The sequence below is a fragment of the Macaca fascicularis genome, chromosome 13, assembly GCF_037993035.2.
Source record: "Macaca fascicularis isolate 582-1 chromosome 13, T2T-MFA8v1.1".
In the NCBI taxonomy this organism is placed as follows: Eukaryota; Metazoa; Chordata; class Mammalia; order Primates; family Cercopithecidae; genus Macaca; species Macaca fascicularis.
Genome location: NC_088387.1, coordinates 96,778,807 through 96,799,317, shown reverse-complemented (window position 1 = coordinate 96,799,317; position 20,511 = coordinate 96,778,807). Strand labels below are relative to the sequence as shown.

Genomic DNA, 20,511 nt, shown 5'->3' with positions numbered 1-20,511 from the left:
CATGTGCTTATTGGCCATTGGTATATCTTCTTTGTGGAATATCTGTTCAAGTCTTTTGCTCGTTTTAAAAAAAAGGGTTGTCTTTTGATTGCTGAGGTGCAGGAATTCTTTATATATTCTGTCCTCTGTCAGACATGTTTTGCAAATATTTTCTTTCAGATAGTGGTTTGTCTGTTTCTTAATAGTATCTTCTAATGAGCAAAAGATTTTATATTTGGTAAGGTCTAATTTATCAATTTTTAAAATGGTTTGTGATCCCTATAAACTCTAATAAATTTTTATTCTTCTTCATAAGACAATGAAGAATTATTCTCCTATACTTCTAGTAGCTTTATGGTTTTACCTTTTAAGTTTATGATACACTTCAAATTGATTTCTTTGTATGGTGTGAGGTGGGGGTTAAGATTCTTTTCTTCCCTATGTAGATATTCAGTTGTTCCAACAGCATTTGTTAAAAATAGAAAGAGTTTCCTTTTCTGACAGATTTGCTTCTTACCTTTGCTCAAAGTCATCTGACCTTACACATGAGTCTCTTTTATGGATACTCTATTCTATTCCTTTATTTGTTCATCCTTTTGACAATATCTTACTTTCTTGATTACTATAGCTTTATAGTAAGTCTTAATGTCAAGTAGGATTAAGTCTGCCAACTTTGTCGTTCTTTTTCAAGACTGTTATGGTTATTCTAGGTCCTTTGGTTCTCCAAATATATCTTAAAAACAGTTTGCTAATTTCTATAAAAAAGCCTGCTGAGATGTGAATTGGTATTAAATATACAGATCAATTTAGGAAAAGCTGCCATCCTAACAATATTAATCTTTTAATCCATAAATATGGCATACCTCTTCATTTATTTAGGTTTTCTTTAATTTCTTTTAGTAACGTTTTACAGTTTTCAGTCTTGAACATCTTTCATTAAATTTATCCATAAGTACTTGGTATTTTTAATGCTACATTAAATAGTATTTTTCTTTTTGTGAGACAGGGTCTTGCTCTGTTGCCCAGGCTGGAGTGCAGTGGAACAATCATGGCTCACTGCAGCCTTGACCTCCAGGCTCAACTGATCTTCCCACCTCAGCCTTCCCAGCATCTGGGACTACAGGTGCGTGCCACCACGTCCAGCTAATTTTTGTGTGTGTATATATATATATTTTTATAGAGACAGGGTTTTGCTATGCTGCCAAAGGGTGGTCTCAAACTCCTGAGCTCAAGCGATCTGCCCACCTCAGCCTCCCAAGGTGCTGGGATATACACTTTATATCTTGTAGCAATACTATAAAATTTACTTACCTGTTCTACTAGTGTTTTTTTAGACTTCTTAGGACTTCATATGCATAATCATGTCATCTTCAAATAAAGACTGCTTTACTTCTGTCTTTCCAATATTTATACCCCTTTCTTCTTGTCATGTTGCATTAATTAGGTCCTCCAGTATAATGTAGAATAGAGGTGGTAAAAGTGGATATCTCTGAATTGTTCCCAATATTAGGGGGAAATATTTCAAAATTTAAACTGTAAATGTGATCTTAACTGCAGGTTTTTGTAGGTGTTCTTTATCAGGGTGAGGAAGTTTCCTTCTATTCTTAGCATGTGGAAAAGTTTTATCATAAATAAGTGCTGTATTTTTTCAAATGCTTTTTCTACATCTATTGATCTTATAATTTTTATCTTTTAACTGTTAATGTGGTGAATTACATTGATTTTTATATATTAAATACATTTGCATTTCTAGGATAAATCTCACTTTATCATGGAGTATCATCCTTTTTGTATATTGCTAGATTCAATTTGCTAATATTTTGTTAAGGATTTTTGTATCTAGTTCATGAGAGAATTTGGCCAGCAATTTTCTTTGCCTGTAATGCCTCTGTATTGTTTTTTTATCAGGTTATAGTGGCCTCATAAAATGACTTGTAAAGTGTTCCTTCTTGCTCTATTTTCTGAAAGAGTTTGCATTAAATTGACATTATTTCTTCCTTAAGTATCTGAGCTTGGGTTTTCTTTTTTCTTTTTTTTTTCTTTTGAGACTGAGTCTCGCTCTATCCCAGTACAGTAGCTCCATCTCGGCTCACTGCAACCTCCACCTCCTGGGTTCAAGTGATTCTCATGCCTCAGCCGCCCGAGTAGCTGGGATTATAGGAGCCTGCTACCACGCCCAGCTAATTTTTGTATTTTTAGTAGAGACGGGGTTTCACCATGTTGGCCAGGCTGGTCTTGAACTCCTGACCTCGTGATCCACCCGCCACGACCTCCCAAAGTGCTGGGATTACAGGCGTGAGCCACTGCGCCTGGCCAAGCTTGGGGTTTTCTTTGTGGGAAGTTAATTATGAATTCAACTTCTTTAACTGACATAGGAATATTTGATTTTTTTATTTGTTCCTGTGTCAGTTTTATTAATTTGCGTCTTTCAAGGAATTTATCTATTTTATCTAGGTTGTTAATCTTACTGCGAAAAAGTTGTTCATCATATTCCCTTATCATTCTTTTAATGTCTGTGGGATCTACAGCAATGTCTCTTTTTCCATTCCTGATATTAGTAATTAGTGTTTTATCCTGTTTACTTGATGAGTATTGCTGCATTTATTAATTTTATTGATATCTTAAAAGAATGAAATTCTGGCTCTTTGATTTTCTCTTCTTGATTCTTTTTTTTTTTTTTTTTTTTTTTTTGAGATGGAGTCTCGCTCTGTCACCCAGGCTGGAGAGCAGTGGTGTGATCTCGGCTCACTGCAAGCTCCGCCTCCTGGCTTCAAGCCATTCCTGCCTCAGCCTCCCAAGTAGCTGTGACTACAGGCGCCTGCCACCACGCCCAACTAATTTTTTTGTATTTTTTTTAGTAGAGATGGTGTTTCACTGTGTTACCCAGGATGGTCTTGATCTCCTGACCTCATGATCCGCCCTCCTCGGCCTCCCAAAGTGCTGGGATTACAGGCGTGGGTTCATTTTTCAAATAAAGAGAACATTTAGATAAAATTAAGGGCCCCTTCAATCTCCTCCCTAAACACTCCCCTTCCTTTTGTCCCTGAGGTACCTGTTCTCCTAAATTTCATGTCTACTATTCCCTTTCCATTTGTATATTAAAGTAATGCTAATTTCTGCTACTTTCCTGGGATCCTCCATTAACTTACCACGTTTCCTGCTTCTGCAGCCAGCCGGGCAGCATATCGAGCTATAAGACGGTGTTCCTCATCCAGTCGGCTAGGACTGTCCAGAACACTGCCAAGGAAATAAAAATGCAACAGGTGTCTATTAAACATCCCTTATTCTTGTTCCATTCTTAGAATAGATGGAAGAAAAGCTCATAAAAGAATGGTAATAAAAGAACTAGAGGTCTGGGTCATAGATACTAATGGCCTTCTGAGAAAAAAGGGGATTTAGAGAAACGAGGAGGCCACATTTGTCATTCCTCATTGGCAGCACATCCCCGCTGCTCCCCCACCATCAAAGGGGCACTTAATTTTGAATGCAAGGGCTAAGAAAACACAGGGCACCCACAAAGTCTGAGACAGGGATTTCTAACCAAATGTTTAAAACTGATGACTTTTTAGACCTTGATCTCAAATTCAAAAAGACCAAGAGCATTATGAAAAATAGAGGGCTGAGAAAAAATATACTTAACACTGGCTAAGCAAAAGTTTGGCCTTGTCAGGGCAGGCCAAACACACTGTAAAGCTGGAAAGATTCCATGACATCAAATATTCCCCTTTTCGTGCCCCTTTCTCTTCCTTTACTATGCTCATTCTACATCTATAGCCCCATCTTGGAGTTAATTAGTTTAATGCATTACTCTTTAACAACAGTACCAACACTCTAAAAAATCTAAGGACCCATTCAGACAGGTTATCAGATAATGTGGTATCTGGATGAGGGAAGGGTTCTTGAGTAATAGGCTGGCTCTGCATATGGGATGCTGATATGGAACTTTGGATTCTGAAATACATGACTTCTTTAATTTAGTATATCAAATGCTATTTACCCTTATCAAGACAGTCCCAGATTAATAGGGACTGTGGCTATATAATTCTCTGTTTAGGACTGGCAGATGCTTTAAGACAACAGTGATGATGTTGACTAAATGACTGGAGGTGGCTGTTGTGGCTTACCTCCACTTTGGCCCTATGTTCTCGGGTTTCCAAAAACCCCTGATCAGAATTTAGCAGTATGACAAGTCATATAGAAAAATTTAAAGACATGACTTCAATACTCATCGAAGTTTGTTATAATTACTGAGGGGAATCTGGGAAGGGTGCGGCTAAATCAATAAAGATCTGTCTGAAATTTTCATGTGTAGAATCAACTATATTTTTTCTAGTTTTTGCTTTTTTAAAAATCTTTCTATCTCTTTGGCTAAGTCTTTAAGCTTAACTTAGTCTTTCTTCTAGGATTTTTTTAAAGTGCTTTGAGTTTTCTGCCTATGACATTTGTCAACACTTTATAATTTTAAGCATGCAAATATCCATCTCCAGGATAATCATCCTCTGAAAAATGATCTTGTAATAAGAACAGACTACTATCAGGCGGCTTTAATATTTTAGGGTCAAGGCCCCAAGGTGAGAGATAAACTGTAATATTTGTGCTTTAAAGGTATTTGTGTGAAATAAGAGAACTATCTTTTAAATTAAAAAAAAAAAACAAAAAAAATGGATGCTTAAGAATACAAGTGGATCATATTATGGAGGGATTGGAAGCCTAAGAAGTGCGGCCTAAAGTGGCTGACCTCTGTTATCTGGCAAGGGATACAATAGGTTCTTCTGTGCAAAAGAGCTCCTTTTTCTCAATCACATTCTATCTCCTTAGGAAGGCTGATCCTATTTGTCATTTATACATGAGTGTGGATGACAGACTGCTTTAATTGGCTATGTTTTCTAGCCAGAAACTAGAAGCTTGTGTTGATGAGAGGTTTTAAGGTCAATGAAAATTATTTGAGGGCAATTAGAAAGGATCCTTATTCTTCTGTTTGAATTGACTTTCATTTTCAGAATTAGTTAGCCAGGAAAGTTCTGACTTCTCGGAAGAAGTATGAAGCTCAGTTTCTTAGATTACTAATCAAGAAGTCAGGCAGTACTCACTCACTCGTCATGTTCTCCCAAGGCTACCAGCCACCAATTTTTGCTCAGGGAGCCGAGGTGAGACTTGAGGGCCTTAGCTAAACCTACCATAAAGCTGATTGGGCTACATTATTAGGTAACAGTCTCTGTTAAACATTCTGCTGCTATTTTTACCATGGAAACTTTTGCTCACTCTGGACAATTGCCTTTACTGATAATAAAGAATTTGTCTTGCCTAAGGTGAAACAACTCTATTCCTAGAGACCAAGAAGTTGGGACAGTGTGCGAAGAAATCACCTGTTGGATGAGAAGACACTTTGTGATGCAGCGCACACAATTATCAGGCCCTTCCTTCCCTTTTAGAGGGTAAGCCTATTAAACATACTTAGAAGGTTAGAAAACCCTACTTCTCCAAGCTTTAGAGATACATAAATACCCCAGAAAAATGATGCTATTTAGTCATATCAGGAAAACTGTGGAAAACGGTATAAAGTATAATATTAAAAACAGTCTTTTTCATATGCATATTTCCTGACTGACTATTAATTTATTCTTCTATTATTATGGGGAGTAGCAGCAAGGTCAGATGACCCTCCCAAGGAGCCAAGGCATGCTGTAAGCAAAACTAAGATCAAAATTTAAAGCTTCAGCCTCTGTTATGGGTATAGCTTATAAATTACGGTTTTCTCTCTAAGAATAAGAATCTCAAAGCATGGCTTTCCAAGTTGTTTGGCCTTGTGACTCTACTTTGCTGTTACATAGGGGAAGGATGGCTTTAGATTGTTTAAACTTTACCTGTCATCCTACTTGAAGAATGGTGGTGGGTGTGGGCATGGAGTGGGCAGGAGACTTTGGACCTACCTGAACATAATACCATTTTTTTCGGTACTAAATCTTTTAAAAAAAGGATGAACTTTGCTATAGTTAGCAGTTATCAAATGTTTTTCCATCCCGAACCACTGAAGAATCAGACACATTCTCTTATTAACAATGAATCACTACTGTAGTAGTTTTCAGCGTAAGGGGAATGTGGAGCTATTATAATATATGTAAGTATTACAATAGAGAGGGTCTATATAATTTGGAAAAAGACCCTCAGGTGACAGTGATCCAATACCATTGTTGGGAATCACTGGTTTAAATAATCAACAATGACAGATTCCTGCTAACAGATAAAGGGTGGTAAAGATGTAATAGGGTGACAGTATCAAAGTCCCCAGATAAGACAAAGCAGGATATCTGTGGGCTGATCAACTCTAAACTTTGAATGTTAATACAAAGATTTCATTATTCAGGTAAGAATGAACAGGAAGAGGCTGCATCACATACCCCTGTGAATACTGCATCTTTGGAAATGTCGACCTCTCATAGGTTTGTATCTTTTTTGAGTGTAAGTTGAAGGAAGTGAACCCCACTTTAAAGGAGAATGTCTGACTCCATGTTTAGGTAAGCGCCCAGGCTTGGCAACCCTCCCTCTCTTGTAGAAGCGAATGCTTAGCAACTATTTTAACTGCCAAACATAGCTGGTAGTTGCTCAAGAAAAACGCTACATGCAGTTTTTTTTCCAGCTGACAACCCCAGGTAGCAAAGCTCTCCCTCCCTCTGATCACCCCTGGTTGCCCACTGCTGCTGCACCACCACTGACCGTGCACAGTGCTGCAGACGGGCCACATAGGAGGCTATCAGCGCATGCTCATCGGCCAAGTGACAGGGTATATCCTGGCTATACTGTAACCTAGGAACAATGGAGGCAAAGACAGCAAGCGTGACACAAACACACACACAGGGAGAAATGAACATGGATTAAAATGAGCAAACTTCAAAGAAAAATTTAAAAAATAATAAATCATGATAAGGAAAACAATAAAAAACCCACAACGCATAATGGAATATGGTGTTAGATCCTCAGGAATCCATCTCTCAAATCCTCGAAACAAAAGCAGTCCTTCAGGGGTGGCTCTGGCACTGACATGACAGCCCTTGGGAAGGACTTGTTGAGTGCGCAGAGGAGCCGCGTGTACCACTTTTGTCCAGGTGCTGCGCTCTGTGATGATGAACTTTTTAGAGGATCCCCTCTGGCAAGACAACTGAGGCACAGCCAGTCTACTAAATATTACTATGTGACCCCCTAGTGTTATGCTTTTATAAGCTTTTGTGTGCATCTAAGAATTTTCAGTGTTACTTCATGTTGCCAATTAAAACATTTTTATTTCTATAAGGATACTGCCTTTAGCATCAGTTTGTTTCTTCCATAAAACTGGTACCCATCCCAAACTCAACAGAACTGCACCTAATTGTAAGGCAACACTATATATTCTGAGTGAGGCTCTCTCTTACAGATATGTGAAAGGTCCTTAAGCACATGGTCTTCTAAATTTTTAGTACAGAAATATTAAAACTTGCATAAAATAGAGTAACGTAATGACTACCCCTCAGGTACCCACAGCAAAACTTGAATGAATATCAACATTCTGTCAATGTTATCTAATCGAATTTTCATTCCTCCCACTTTTTGTGCAGGGACGTGTGGCTAAAAGCAAACCCCAGGCAATTACTTCACCTGGGAATACTTGAGCCTGTACATCTATCAGACAGTAAAAACATTTCACACAACCTAACACCATTATCACACCTAAAAACATAGACAAAAATATTTTAGTATCCCAGTCCATCTGCCAATTTCCTCAAATCTTAAAAAATGTCCATTTACATTAAAGTCAAGATCCAAAGTCCCCACTTTGCATTTGGCTGGTAGGTTTCTTTTATGTTTGTATTTGACTGATACATTTCTGGTTTTGTTTTTTTTTTTTTTTTGAGACGGAGTCTCACTCTGTCTCCCAGGCTGGAGTGCGATGGCACGATATTGGCTCACTGCAACCTCCGCCTCCTGGGTTCAGGTGATTCTCCTACCTCAGCCTCCCAAGTAGCTGGGATGACAGGCGCGTACCACCAGTTAATTTTCGTATTTTTAGTAGAGAAGGGGTTTCGCCATGTTGGCCAGGCTGGTCTTGGACTCCTGACCTCAAGTGATCTCCCTGCTTCAGCTTCTCAAAGTGCTGGGATTACAGATGTGAGTCACTGCGCCCAGCCCCAGTCATCTTTCTGAGGCTCAAACTGTCCTACCTTTGGCCAGTGGAAGCTCCTGTTGTAGGCTCTTGTGTTCTTTTGATATATCCATTAGACCTTATTAGCTTTCCTGCTTTCTAGCACAATAAAATGCTCTAGGTTTTATTATTATTTTCTTTTTTTTTTGAGACAGAGTATCACTCTGTCACCCAGGCTGGAGTACAGTGGTGCAATCTCAGCTCACTGCAACCTCCGCCTCCCGAGTTCAAGTGATTCTCCTGCCTCAGTCTCCTGTGTAGCTGGGATTACAGGCACGCGCCACCACGCCCGGCTAATTTTTGTATTTTTAGTAGAGAAGGGGTTTCACCATGTTGGCCAGGCTGGTCTCGAATTCCTGACCTTAGGCAATCCACCTACCTCGGTCTCCCAGTGTGCTGAGAATACAGGTGTGAGGCACTGTGCCCAGCCCTCTACTTTTGTTTGTTATATATCTTGTCCCAGACTTGGAATGAACCATCCTTCTAAGGATCCCTTGTTCCGTTTACTGGCAAAAAGTATTTAGGGACCACATTCAGGATGCTAGGGTGCCCACGGTTCTAGGCTCACTGATTCTAGGACTTCTCAGTGGAAAAAGGTAGAAAATCTGTATATTTCAGAATGAAGAAAAATAAGTCCTCTCAGTGCTTTCAAGGTACCATTCCGTTTTCTTCTGCGTTACATTGCTTTTAACCCTTTTCCCATTTGTCCCGAGAATACTCACCAGCAGCACTTGCAGATACAGCATTTACCCTGAGATAACTTTGCCATGAAATATCTTGCTTTTATTATTATTATCTCATCACTCTAGTATACTGACTTTGGAAAGAAAAGACATCATTCTAGTTATAGCATTCTGTTCTTAGTAGTGGAATTTCCATTTACAAAATACAGTAATTCTCGATTGCTGAAAATGCCAAAGCGTAGAAAGCATAGCATTCCTGTGCATGATGTTTATTATTATTACTATTATTATTACTATTTTTGAGATGGCGTCTCACTCTGTTGCCAGGCTAGAGTGCAGTGGTGCGATCTCGGCTCACTGCAATCTCCGCCTCCTGGGTTCAAGCAATTCTCCTGCCTCAGCCTCCCAAGTAGCTGGGACTACAGGCGCGCACCACCATGCTCACCTAATTTTTTGTACTTTTAGTAGACATGGGGTTTCACCACGTTGCCCAGGATGGTCTCGATCTCTTGACCTCATGATCCACCCACCTCGGCCTCCCAGAGTGCTGGGATTACAGGTGTGAGCCACTGTGACTGGCTGATGTTAATTATTAACATCATTCTCGAATGGTTGGCTGAAGATTCATTTAATGAATCAACCTTTTTTCCGAAATACATGATTCTGATGACTCAGATGATTCTGATGTTAGTTCTGTTTAGAAATAACTCCAAAAACAGTCTGTATATTTTATTTTCACATTGAAAATCAGTCAGCTTTGCTTCAGCCTCAAAGAGTGTGTTTATGTAAAATTAAAGGCGCACTGGCAGCGAGCTGTACTTTTTTTCTAAACAGGAAAAGGGTTAATGAGAAATCAACAGTTCTTCTTATCTTTGTTTCCTTGTACGTAACATGTCTTTTCTTTAGGCAGAGTCTTGCTCTGTCGCCCAGGCTGGAGTGCCATGGTGCAATCATGGATCACTGCAGCCTTAACCTCCTGGGCTCAAGCGATCCTCCTGCCTCAGTCTCCAGAGTAGCTGGGGCTACAGATGTGCACCCCCACACCTAATATTTATTTACTTATTTATTTTTGAGACAGAGTCTTGCTCTGTCGTCCAGGCTGGAGTACAGCGGCACAATCTCGGCTCACTGCAAGCTCCGCCTCCTGGGTTCACGCCATTCTCCTGCCCTCAGCCTCTTGGATAGCTAGGACTACAGGCGCCCGCCACCATGTCTGGCTAATTTTTTTGTATTTTTAGTAGAGACGGGTTTCACTGTGTTAGCCAGGATAGTCTCGATCTGCTGACTTCATGATCCGCCTGCCTCTGCCTCCCAAAGTGCTGGGATTACAGGCATGAGCCACCACACCCAGCCCTAATTTTTAAATCTTTTGTAGAGACAGGGTCTCACTTTGTTGCCCAGGCTGGTCTTGAACTCCTGGGTTCAGGTATGTAATATGCCTTTTTTTTTTTTTTTTTTTTTTTTTTTTCCCTCTAGCTGCTTTTTTTCTTTTTGAGACGGAGTCTCGCACTCTTGCCCAGGCTGGAGTGCAGTGGCGTGATCTTGGCTCACTGCAAGCTCTGCCTCCTGGGTTCACGCTATTCTCCTGCCTCAGCCTCCCGAGTAGCTGGGACTACAGGCGCCCGCCACCACGCCCGGCTAATTTTTTGTATTTTTAGTAGAGAAGGGGTTTCACCGTGTTAGCCAGGATGGTCTCGATCTTCTGATCTTGTGATCCGCCTGCCTCAGCCTCCCAAAGTGCTGGGATTACAGGTGTGAGCCACTGCGCCCGGCTCTAGCAGCTTTTTAAATGTTTTCTTCATCACTGATTTTCAGCAATTTGATTCTGATGTGCCTTGGTATAGTTTTCTCTTTGTTTATCCTGGCGTACAGTTTGTTGTGTTTATAGTATTTGTAGGTTTATAGTTTTCAATGAATTTGTAAAAATTTCTTTGAAAAGTTGGGAAAAATGTTTCTTAAATATTTTTTCTCCCTCTCGTCCGTTAAGACTGCCTGATATTACCCCACAGGTTCCAGAGGCTCAGTTCCTTTTCAGTCATTTTCCTCTCTGTGCTCTACTCTGGGTAATTTGTACTGCCATGTCTTTAAGTTCAGTGTAAGTCCATCCATTGAATTTTTCATTTCAGACATTATCCCTTTCAGCTCTCTTGTAGGCCATTACAAGTATTTTAGCTTTTACTCTGATATGAGAAGCTACTGAGAGGTGATATATGATTTTATTTTATATTTTGAGATGGAGTCTCGCTGTGTTGCCCAGGCTAGAGTGCAGTGATGCAACCTCGGCTCATGGCAACCTCTGCCTCCTGGGTTCAAGTGATTCTCCTGCCTTAGCCTCCTGAGTAACTGGGATTACAGGCATGCACCACCATGCCCAGCCAATTTTTGTGGTTTTTAGTAGAGATAGGGTTTCGCCATGGTGGCCAGGATGGTCTTGAACTCCTGACTTCAAGTGATCCACCCACCTCGGCCTTCCAAAGTGCTGGGATTACAGATGTAAATCACAGAACCCGGCCCTGATATTATTTACATTTTAATAAGATCATTAGGCTGGGTGCAGTGGCTTATGCCTCTAATTCCAGCATGTTGGGAGGACAAGGTGGGAAGACCACTTGAGCTCAGGAGTTAGAAAGCAGCTTCGGCAACATAGCAAGACCCTCATTTCTAAAAAAATTAAAAGATATTTCCAAGGCTGGGCACGGTGGCTCACACCTGTAATCCCAGCACTTTGGGAAGCTGAGTTGGGTGGATCACTTGAGGTCAGGAGTTCAAGACCAGCCTGGTCAAAATGATGAAACACTGTCTCTACTAAAAATACAGAAAATTAGTGGTTGTGGATGCCTGTAATCCCAGCTACTCGGGAGACTGAAGCCTGAGAATTGTTTGAACCCAGGAGGCGCAGGTTGCAGTGAGCTGAGATCATGCCCTTGCACTCTAGCCTGGGCAACAAGAGCAAAACTCCATCATTCATAAATAAATAAAAGATATTTCCTCTCTAGAAAGTAAACTGCTAGAGAACAGGGGAAGATGTAGTCAATTAGAAGACTACTGCAATCTTCCAGGCGAGAGACAAGAGTGGGCTAGGAAAACAGTGTTTAATAGAGGTCGTAAGAAATAGCAGAATCTTGAACAAATTTCCATGGTGTTTTTGCATACAGAAATGGTGTTGATCTCACAGTCAGGAAGTGGAGATGGATGTAAGGGAATGAGAGAAATCAAGGGTTCTGAATGAGCAATTGGGAAAATGGGACTGTCACGAACTGAGATGGGGAAGGCTAAGGGAGAAGTAGGTCTGGTGAGGGACGATAGAGAACTCAGTTTGGAACATGCTAATTATGAGATATGTATTAAATATCCAAGTGAAGGTACTGATTAGGAGGTAGATATATGAGGTAAGGGCTCAGGGAAAAGGTGTGGGCCAGAAAAATACATTTAGAAGTCAGCAATATCATCGGTGTTATAAAAAGTATGAGTCTGGCTATAATCGCCTACTAATAGTGAGTAAAGACAGAAAAGAGAAGTGGTCCCTGTCACACACTACCATTCGGGTTTCAAAGGAGTGTGGAAAAACTTGCAAAGGAGGCCAAGAAGAAATGAGAAAAACTAGGAGAGCGTGATATTTGGAGGCCACGTGCAACAAGCGTTTCAAGTAGAAAGGAGAGATCATCTATGCCAAATGCTACTGACAGATCAAGTAAGGGTAACTACTGAAAACTGACCACTGGATTCTGTGGTATAGAAGTCACCAGTGTCCTTGACATAAATAGTTTTGGCAAAATAACAGGAGGTGAAAGTCTGACTGGGTGTGTTGGAAAGGAAATGGCAGAACAGAAATTGAAGTTTCCTTCTACAGATAACCCTTTGAAGAAGTTTTTCTGAAATGGGAAGGAGAGATATAGAGGGCACTTAGAAAGGGAACTGAGGCCGAGAAAGGATTTTTTTTTTTTTTTTTTTTTTTTTTGAGACAGAGTCTCACTGTGTCGCCTAGGCTGGATTGCAGTGGTGCCATCTCGGCTCACTACAACCTCTGCCTCCCAGGTTCAAGCAATTCTCCTGCCTCAGCCTCCCAAGTAGCTGGGACTACAGGTGTGTGCCACCATGCCCGGCTAATTTTTGTATTTTTAGTAGAAATGGGGTTTCGCCATATTGGCCAGGCTGGTCTCGTATTCCTGACCTCAGGTCATCCGCCCGCCTCAGTTTCCAAAGTGCTGGGATTACAGGCGTGAGCCACCAGGCCCGGCCTATAGGAGGGCTTCTATTCAGAAGCAGTATTGTTTGTCATATAATTAGAGATCTAGAACACAATGAAAAGCATTCTTAGTAGTCAGATAAGGAAGTTAAACGACCATGAATTTTCTGGTAATTTTGTTTGCAGTGTGGGGTGTAATGTTGTTTTACCCCCATTCAAAGTTGTATCTATTTTACCAGATTAAGAAAATTTAAACTCTTTCCTTTTTGGTAAAATATAAATATACATATATACATAAATATGCAACACATATATAACTCCCAACTAATAAACAAAGTTTGTTTTAGAAATTTGTTTTTCCAAAGCAGAGTCAATAGTTTACAATTCAGGTTTTTTCCTATAAAAACAAGAATTCCTAAACTGTCAAATGTCAATTCAATCCATAAAAGGAGATGATGCCTAAACAGCCAATCGTTCTAACAGCATTACTGATGGAAACTGGCACCTGAAACAATGGACGGAGCCCTACTAGGTATCCAGTGATGAAGACACCACCGTAAACAAAACCCAGACATGGCTGCTGCTCCGATGGTGCTAACAACACTCTAGTAGGAAAAGAAACGACCACACCAATCTCAGAGGACACAATACAATTTTATCCAATCAGGGAGATCAGCAAAAGCAAAGGTCAGTACAACGACCACAGAGCTAAAATGAGGAGTGACAATAAGATGGACATTCCGTAAGGCACCCTGATCAGCACATTCCCTCAAGGCATCCCCTAGCTCTAAGCCAATGCTAATGATGACCACAGCTGAGAGCAGAGAGTCTTGAAGGGGACTGGTAGAGTCTAAAGCAGCCTTTCTAAAAATATGTTTTCCCTGACTACCTCCTTTAGAACTCCCAGGCTTCTACTCAATCAATCTGGGAATGCAGCCTGGGAATCTGCATTTAGAACAAGTCTGCAGGTGTGCTAGCTGCATTCCAGCGTGAGAACTGCTCTCCAAGAGATGGTGATAATACCTTGTGATGTCAGCAGAATTTCTAGTGGTAGCAGGCCGTAGTCAGGAGGCACATCTATAGGGACAGGGAGCAAGGGGACGGGACTGAAATTGGGGAAGCGGGGATGAAGGGTGAGCAATAGCTGGATGAGGTCAGAGGCAGGACAAGGCCCTGACCTCGTCCTGAGGCTGGGTGTAGAGGAGCAGCCTGGAGCCAATGGTAACAATTATGTACCAAGCAGGAGGCAGTGGAATACAGCAATTGAGAGCATGGGCTTTGATTTTTAATCCACTTGGACAATAACTTCTCTATGCTTAGTCCCGTCATCTGTAAAATATTAATAATATAAACTCTACTTCATAAAATATTTATTTTGTAGACTGTTGGGAAGATTGAATAAAATAATGTCAAAAAGCATCTGGCATATATGTTGTCATAGTCATTATCAACAAGGTACCTGTGACCTATCAAGATACTCTTATGTATCTTCTCTTGTTTATTCTCAGAACAATCTTACAAGAAAGGGGTTATGGTAACCCTCATGATTTTACATCTCCAGCCCTGACCTCTCCCTTGAGCTCCAGAATCATGTACTTGATGGTCTATTCAACACCTCCCCTTGGCTGCCCAATGGGCATCTCAAACCTAACATGCTCAAAATAGAACTCTTGACTGTCTCCACTCCACCTCCTCACCTGCTCTTCCCCAGACTGACCAACTTAAATAAACGGCATCGCTATACCCAGCCATCAGGCCAAAACCAGAGGGGTCTTTTAAATTTCTCTCTTTTCCTTGAACACACATCCAATCCACTGCAAGTCCTGTGGCTCTATTTTCTCATCACCTCTACTGCCACCGTGACTTCTCATGAGCAACTTCTTACGAGGTCTTGCTTAGACTGCTCCAACCGCCTCTTGACTGTGCTCTCTTCTGCTCATATACTCTACAGTTGAGTCTCCACACTGCAATGAGTGGCCTTGTCAGTTTTGGGGTGAGGAAAATGTTCTAAAACTGTTTTCAGTAGTGGCTGCAAAACTCTGTGCATACACTAAAAACCACCGAATTGTACATCTTGAATGGATGAATTGTATGGTCTATGAGTTATATCTCAGTAAATCTGTTTAAAAAATAAATCAAGGGTCCTAACTAATAATTCTGAAACTGCTACACGTGCTGCTGGCACGGAACAAGTAAGTCAATGGATGGTAGATGATGGGAGCCAGGTGTCTCACCCCTGGAGAGGGAAGTTACAGACAACCAAGGTGGGGACAGCTAGAGGAAACCCAGCGGTACTGGATTCGAGTCAGATACTTCAGCATAACTCACATATAGCTTAATGCAGATACAGATGGATACAGAAATAATACAGGCATGTGCATATACGCATACTGATTTCTTTTATTTTTTCCTTCTTTTTTTTTTTTTTAAATTGAGATGGAGTCTCGCTGTGTCACTCAGGCTGGACTGGAGTGCAGTGGCGCGATCTAGGCTCACTGCAATCTCTGCCTCCTCGGTTAAAACGACTCTCGTGCCTCAGCCTCCTGAGTAGCTGGGGCTACAGGTGCTCACCACCATGCCCAGCTAATTTTTTAATATTTTTAGTAGAGATGGGGTTTCGCCCTGTTGGCCAGGCTGGTCTTGAACTCCTGACTTCATGTGATCTGCTTGCCTTGGCCTCCCAAAGTGTTGGGATTACAGGCATGAGCCACCGTGCCCAGCCTATACACACTGATTTTTTTTTCTTTTTCTTTGAGACGGAGTTTTGCTCTTGTTGCCCAGGTTGGAGTGCAATGGCGTGATCTCGGCTCATTGCAACCTCTGCCTCCCAGGTTCAAGCAATTCTCCTGCCTCAGCCTCTGGAGTGGCTAGGATTACAGGTATGCGCCACCACCCCAGCTAATTTTATATTTTTAGTAGAGATGGGGTTTCTCCATGTTGGTCAGGCTGGTCTTGAACTCCCGACCTCAGGTGACATCCGCCTCGGTCTCCCAAAGTGCTGGGATTACAGGCGTGAGCCACCATGCAAGGACTATACATATTGATTTCTCATACCATTCTATAATAAAGGAGCCAGGGCTCCCTAGAAAAATGTCTCATTCTAGGGCTGGGGCAGGGAATACAAGATGAGCCTGGAGCATGTTGTAACGCCACAACCTAAGTAACTGCTTAAAAAACAAAAGGTGGCATGTCAAAGGGACACAGGTCCCAACCAGAAAGAGCTCCCACTAGTCAGAGTTGGAACAATTTGAGCAACAAAATAAATAATGTATTAAACAGTGTTGGGTTATAACCCAAAGCATAAAATAAACATCCATAAGTCCACACTGATATAAATAAATGATTAAATCAACAAATGAGAGATATACAGAGGGTGTAGATACTTCCCTCTCCAGGCGAGTAGATCTTAACTCCTCACGCTTGCCCTTGAGTATGAACCATGCTTAGGGACTTCCAAAGAATAGAGTAGGAAAAGAGTGGAGAAACCTTGTCAATGCTGCTTTGGCCAGGAGACCAAGGTTCCCATCAGCAGCGAGAACTCATGCTGACAGCAGGTTCTCTATGATGCAGGGAGAAGGGCACTCGCCTCTGTGGTGTTCTTCCCCCAAATCCATAAACACAGTCTAATCTTGAGAAAACCATGAAGGACATTCTGCAAAATATCTGAGCAGTACTCCTCAAAACTTCCAAGATCATGAAAAACAAGGACAAGACTAAGAAACTCACAGAACAGAAGGGGTCAGGGAGACAGGACAACTAAATGAGATGTGGCATCCCGGAACAGAGAAAGGGCATGACTCGATGAACTAGTGAAACAGGAATAAAGTCTGGAACTTTATGTACGGGTGTTGATTTCTTAGTTATGACAAGTGCACCAAGGCAATATATGATAGCAATAGAAGAAACAGGGCCGGGCACGGTGGCTCATGCCTGTAATCCCAGCACTTTGGGAGACCAAGGCGGGGGGATTACCTGAGGTCAGGAGTTCGAGACCATCCTGGCTAACACGGTGAAACCCCGTCTCTACTAAAAATATAAAAAAATTACCCGGGCATGGTGGTGGGCACCTGTAGTCCCAGCTACTAGAGAGGCTGAGGCAGGAGAATGGTGTGAATCCAGGAGGCGGAGCTTGCAGTGAGCCAAGATCAAGCCACTGCACTCTAGCCTGGGTGAGAGTGAGACTCTGTCTCGGAAAAAAAGAAAGAAAGAAAAAAAAAAACAGAGGAAGGGGTATGTATGTATATGGGAACTTACTGTACTACTTTTGCAACTTTTCTTTAAGCCTAAAACTATTCTACAGTATATCTTATTAAAAATGCTTTTTAAAAATCAAATCCCATCTCCCCTGCGTGGTCTGGCCCCTTGCTGCCTCTCCCGCTGGTTTTCTACACTCGTCTCTCTGCTCATTGCGCTTCGGCCCATGCTGACCTTTCTGCTGTTCCAGAAAACACCCAGTGCCTTCCCACCATGGGACCTTTATCCTCCCCATTCCCTCTGTCTGGAACGATCTTCCCTCAGATGCTGGCATGGCTTTCTTTCCTCCTCACATCATTCAGATTCCTGATCAAAGTCATCTCTCCAGAGGGTCCTTCCCTGATCATCCCATCTAAACCCTGAAACTCTCTGCCCCATTCACTCTCTCTTTTTCTGCACAGCATTTACCACTATTCTTTATTATATTATAAAACAATATTTTTCTGTCTTCTTTGCTAGAACGGCAGCTACATAAAAGCACGGACCTATTTTTACACGGCTAAATCACCAGGCACCTCCTAAAATAGTGCCTTGCACATATCAGATGCTCACCAAATATTTGCTGAACTAATGAATTAGCCTAAAGATGAAGTAATTTGTTACTTCTAAAGAAGTACTTAAGGCCAGGTGTGGTGACTCACGCCTGTAATCCCAGCACTTTGGGAGGCTGAGAAGTAGACCACCTGAGGTCAGGAGTTCGAGACCAGCCTGGTCAACATATAGTGAAACCCTGTCTCTACTAAAAAATACAAAAATTAGCTGGGCGTGGTGGCACGTGCCTGTAATCCCAGCTACTTGGGAAGCTGAGGCAGAGAATCGCTTGAACCCAGGAGGCAGAGCTTGCAGTGAACCGAGATTGTGTCACTGTACTCCAGCCTGGGCAACAGAGCCAGACAACCAACGTCTTAAACAAACAAACAAACAAAAAGAAAGAAATACTTAAGTGTAAGTGTTGACAATTCCATCAACAGGTAAGTGACAAAGCTTGACCCTGAACCCAGGCCTAGGTGACTTCAGGGCTCATACTCTCTCAGCCACGCCACACTTAAAGCGAAATGGAGTTGACAGCAGCAAAGGACAGGAGTAACATCAGGTGCCGTGGCAGAGAAGGCGGGGGAGCTCCTGCCGCGAGTCACTCAGCCAGGCGAGTGCTGCGCTGAGGTGGCTGTCAGTGCAAGAGCACAGTTACAGTGTGTTTGTGACTACGGAGCTGATCCGCATTTGGGAAATACACAATTTGGGGCAGAAGTTTAGACTGAATTTCTGTTCTTGAATTGACAGGCAGAGTTCAGTGAGGTTTTCTTATGGCACCTCAATTTTTATATATATAATGTAAGTGAAAATACAGAATTTGGGGAATATTACAAAGAGTTGTTATAATGGATTTTAAGATAATTTTTTTCCCAACACTTTCGTTTCTCCTCAAACAATGAGAGTAATTCTGGCAACCACTGTTTCAAAGTGTTAGATATTTAAGGGAGTCATCTCTGAAGGTTAAAAGCACCGAAGAGTTCCGTCAAAGCAATCTTTAATGTACTGGTTGAGTGTTGGTAGGACAATTATTTCTAATATTATCTTCCTTGATGGAGGTAGTCCTTCTCTCAATTACTAATTACCAGCTGCTCTCTGAATAAGTATATTATACTCTTTTACTTTCATGGGAACTCAAACACTAAGTCACATTAATCTTCCCAATAATCAAGTCCTTGGGCAAGCTGAAGTGAGAGAATAGAAATTCATCTCCATATTTGTTATTCTAAATTTCAAAGGGGCCAAATTTGTACCTCTGACTACTGCTACTATACTACTAATAAAGAAGATGTAAAGGCCTACTAAATTGATGTAATCTTTCTTTTCTCTTTGTTTTGAGACAGAGTCTCATTCAGTCACCTAGGCTGGAGTGCAGTGATGTGATCATAGCTCACTGCAGCTTCAAACTCCTGGGCTCAAGCAATCCTTGCATCTCAGCCTCCTGAGTAGCTGGGACTACAGGCGGGTAGCATCAGGCCCAGAGAGTTAAAGAAAAAAATTTTTTGTGAAGATGGGGTCTTGCTGTGTTGCTCATACTGGTCTCGAACTCCTAGCCTCAAGTGATCCTCCCACCCTGACCTCCCAAAGTGCTGGGATTAGAGGTGTGAGCCACTAGCGCCCAGCCTTGTAATCATATTTCATTATCTATGTTGAGTACGGTAATGGATCACAACATGTTGACTTATAAAGTACCTTTTATCAGCTCTTAAATTCTGAGTAATAAAAAAAAAATTGTATATAGAGCTGCATCTCTTCTTTTTAGCATCCTTATTCTAAATCCAAGACAAGCTGAAATGTTTATTGTTCTTAAAGGGCCCGATAGTAAATATTTTAGGCTTTGTAGGCCATAAGGTTTCTGTTGCAGCTACTCAGTCTGCCATGGTAGGGAAAGCAGCTATAGCCGATATATAAACAAGTATGTTCCAATAAAACTTTATTTACAAAACAAGTATACACCCGGTATACATAAGGGCAGGAGTTGGCACAAGCTGTAGTTTGCCAGCCCCTGCCCTTGTGTATACCATGTGGTGGCTTGGAAGTGTTCTGAGGCCAGTTATATACCTGTGCACCATGCCAATATCTGAGAAGAGGTCAGGAGTCTTTGTCTTATATTCTTGAATTTAGGTGGATGTTAGGAACTAAAGTGGCTTACAACCACATCCATAAGTCTGCTTTGATTCCAAAGTGGCTCTTAAACCCTTCTATGCCTTAGATAAGTTTTAGGTAGCCTAGGGATTCATTGCGATGAAGGTGAGAAACTAAGGAAGATAGCTGCACCCTTCCAAGTCGTCACAACAGGAAGAAGCTCCCAGGAAAAGCAACTCTGGAATTAACATACTTTTCTTCCTGGCAAATCTTCTAGCCCAGGATCAACTCCAGGGTGCTCCTAATCTAACAGGACCATTCCAGGCTGCAATACGCTATTCTGGACTGTCCATGTTGGAACAGTGGCCACAAGGATTTCAGGTGCTCCTCCACTGGGTCTAAGTTTGAAGATAGTATGTAAGTCAACAAAACGACCGAGGGCCAAAGTGCAAGGACAGCAGTCCAAAGGGAACCACAGCAAGAAACTGGCCTTTGGAGTCTGACAAGAGGTCAACACGAGGTTATAAAGGCAAGTTTAAGAAATAAGCCAGGAGCAACAAGTTAAATCAGGGTCAAGTGTAAAACAAAGAGGCTGCTAGACATGAACACTAGAAATCTGT

The 20,511-nt window shown here is 41.7% G+C and overlaps 1 protein-coding gene across 50 annotated transcripts in view; it reads right to left on the bottom strand.

Moving 5' to 3' along the window:
* Positions 1–20,511, bottom strand: part of DTNB (dystrobrevin beta) — a 302,620-nt gene that overhangs the window by 70,997 nt on the left and 211,112 nt on the right. For 34 of the 50 annotated variants that reach the window (XR_010580546.2, XR_012422596.1, XR_012422597.1 and 31 more), the window contains 2 exons: positions 6,694–6,783; positions 3,129–3,216 (listed from right to left, as the gene is read on the bottom strand). Coding sequence is in view for 47 of the 50 variants with exons in the window: in XM_074012198.1 (XP_073868299.1) it covers positions 3,129–3,216; positions 6,694–6,783 (178 nt within the window). In the remaining 3 variants the exon portion in view is untranslated. The remainder of the gene's footprint in view (positions 1–3,128; positions 3,217–6,693; positions 6,784–20,511) is intronic. The other 16 variants (XM_074012200.1, XM_074012205.1, XM_065527324.2 and 13 more) reach the window with 1 other exon arrangement.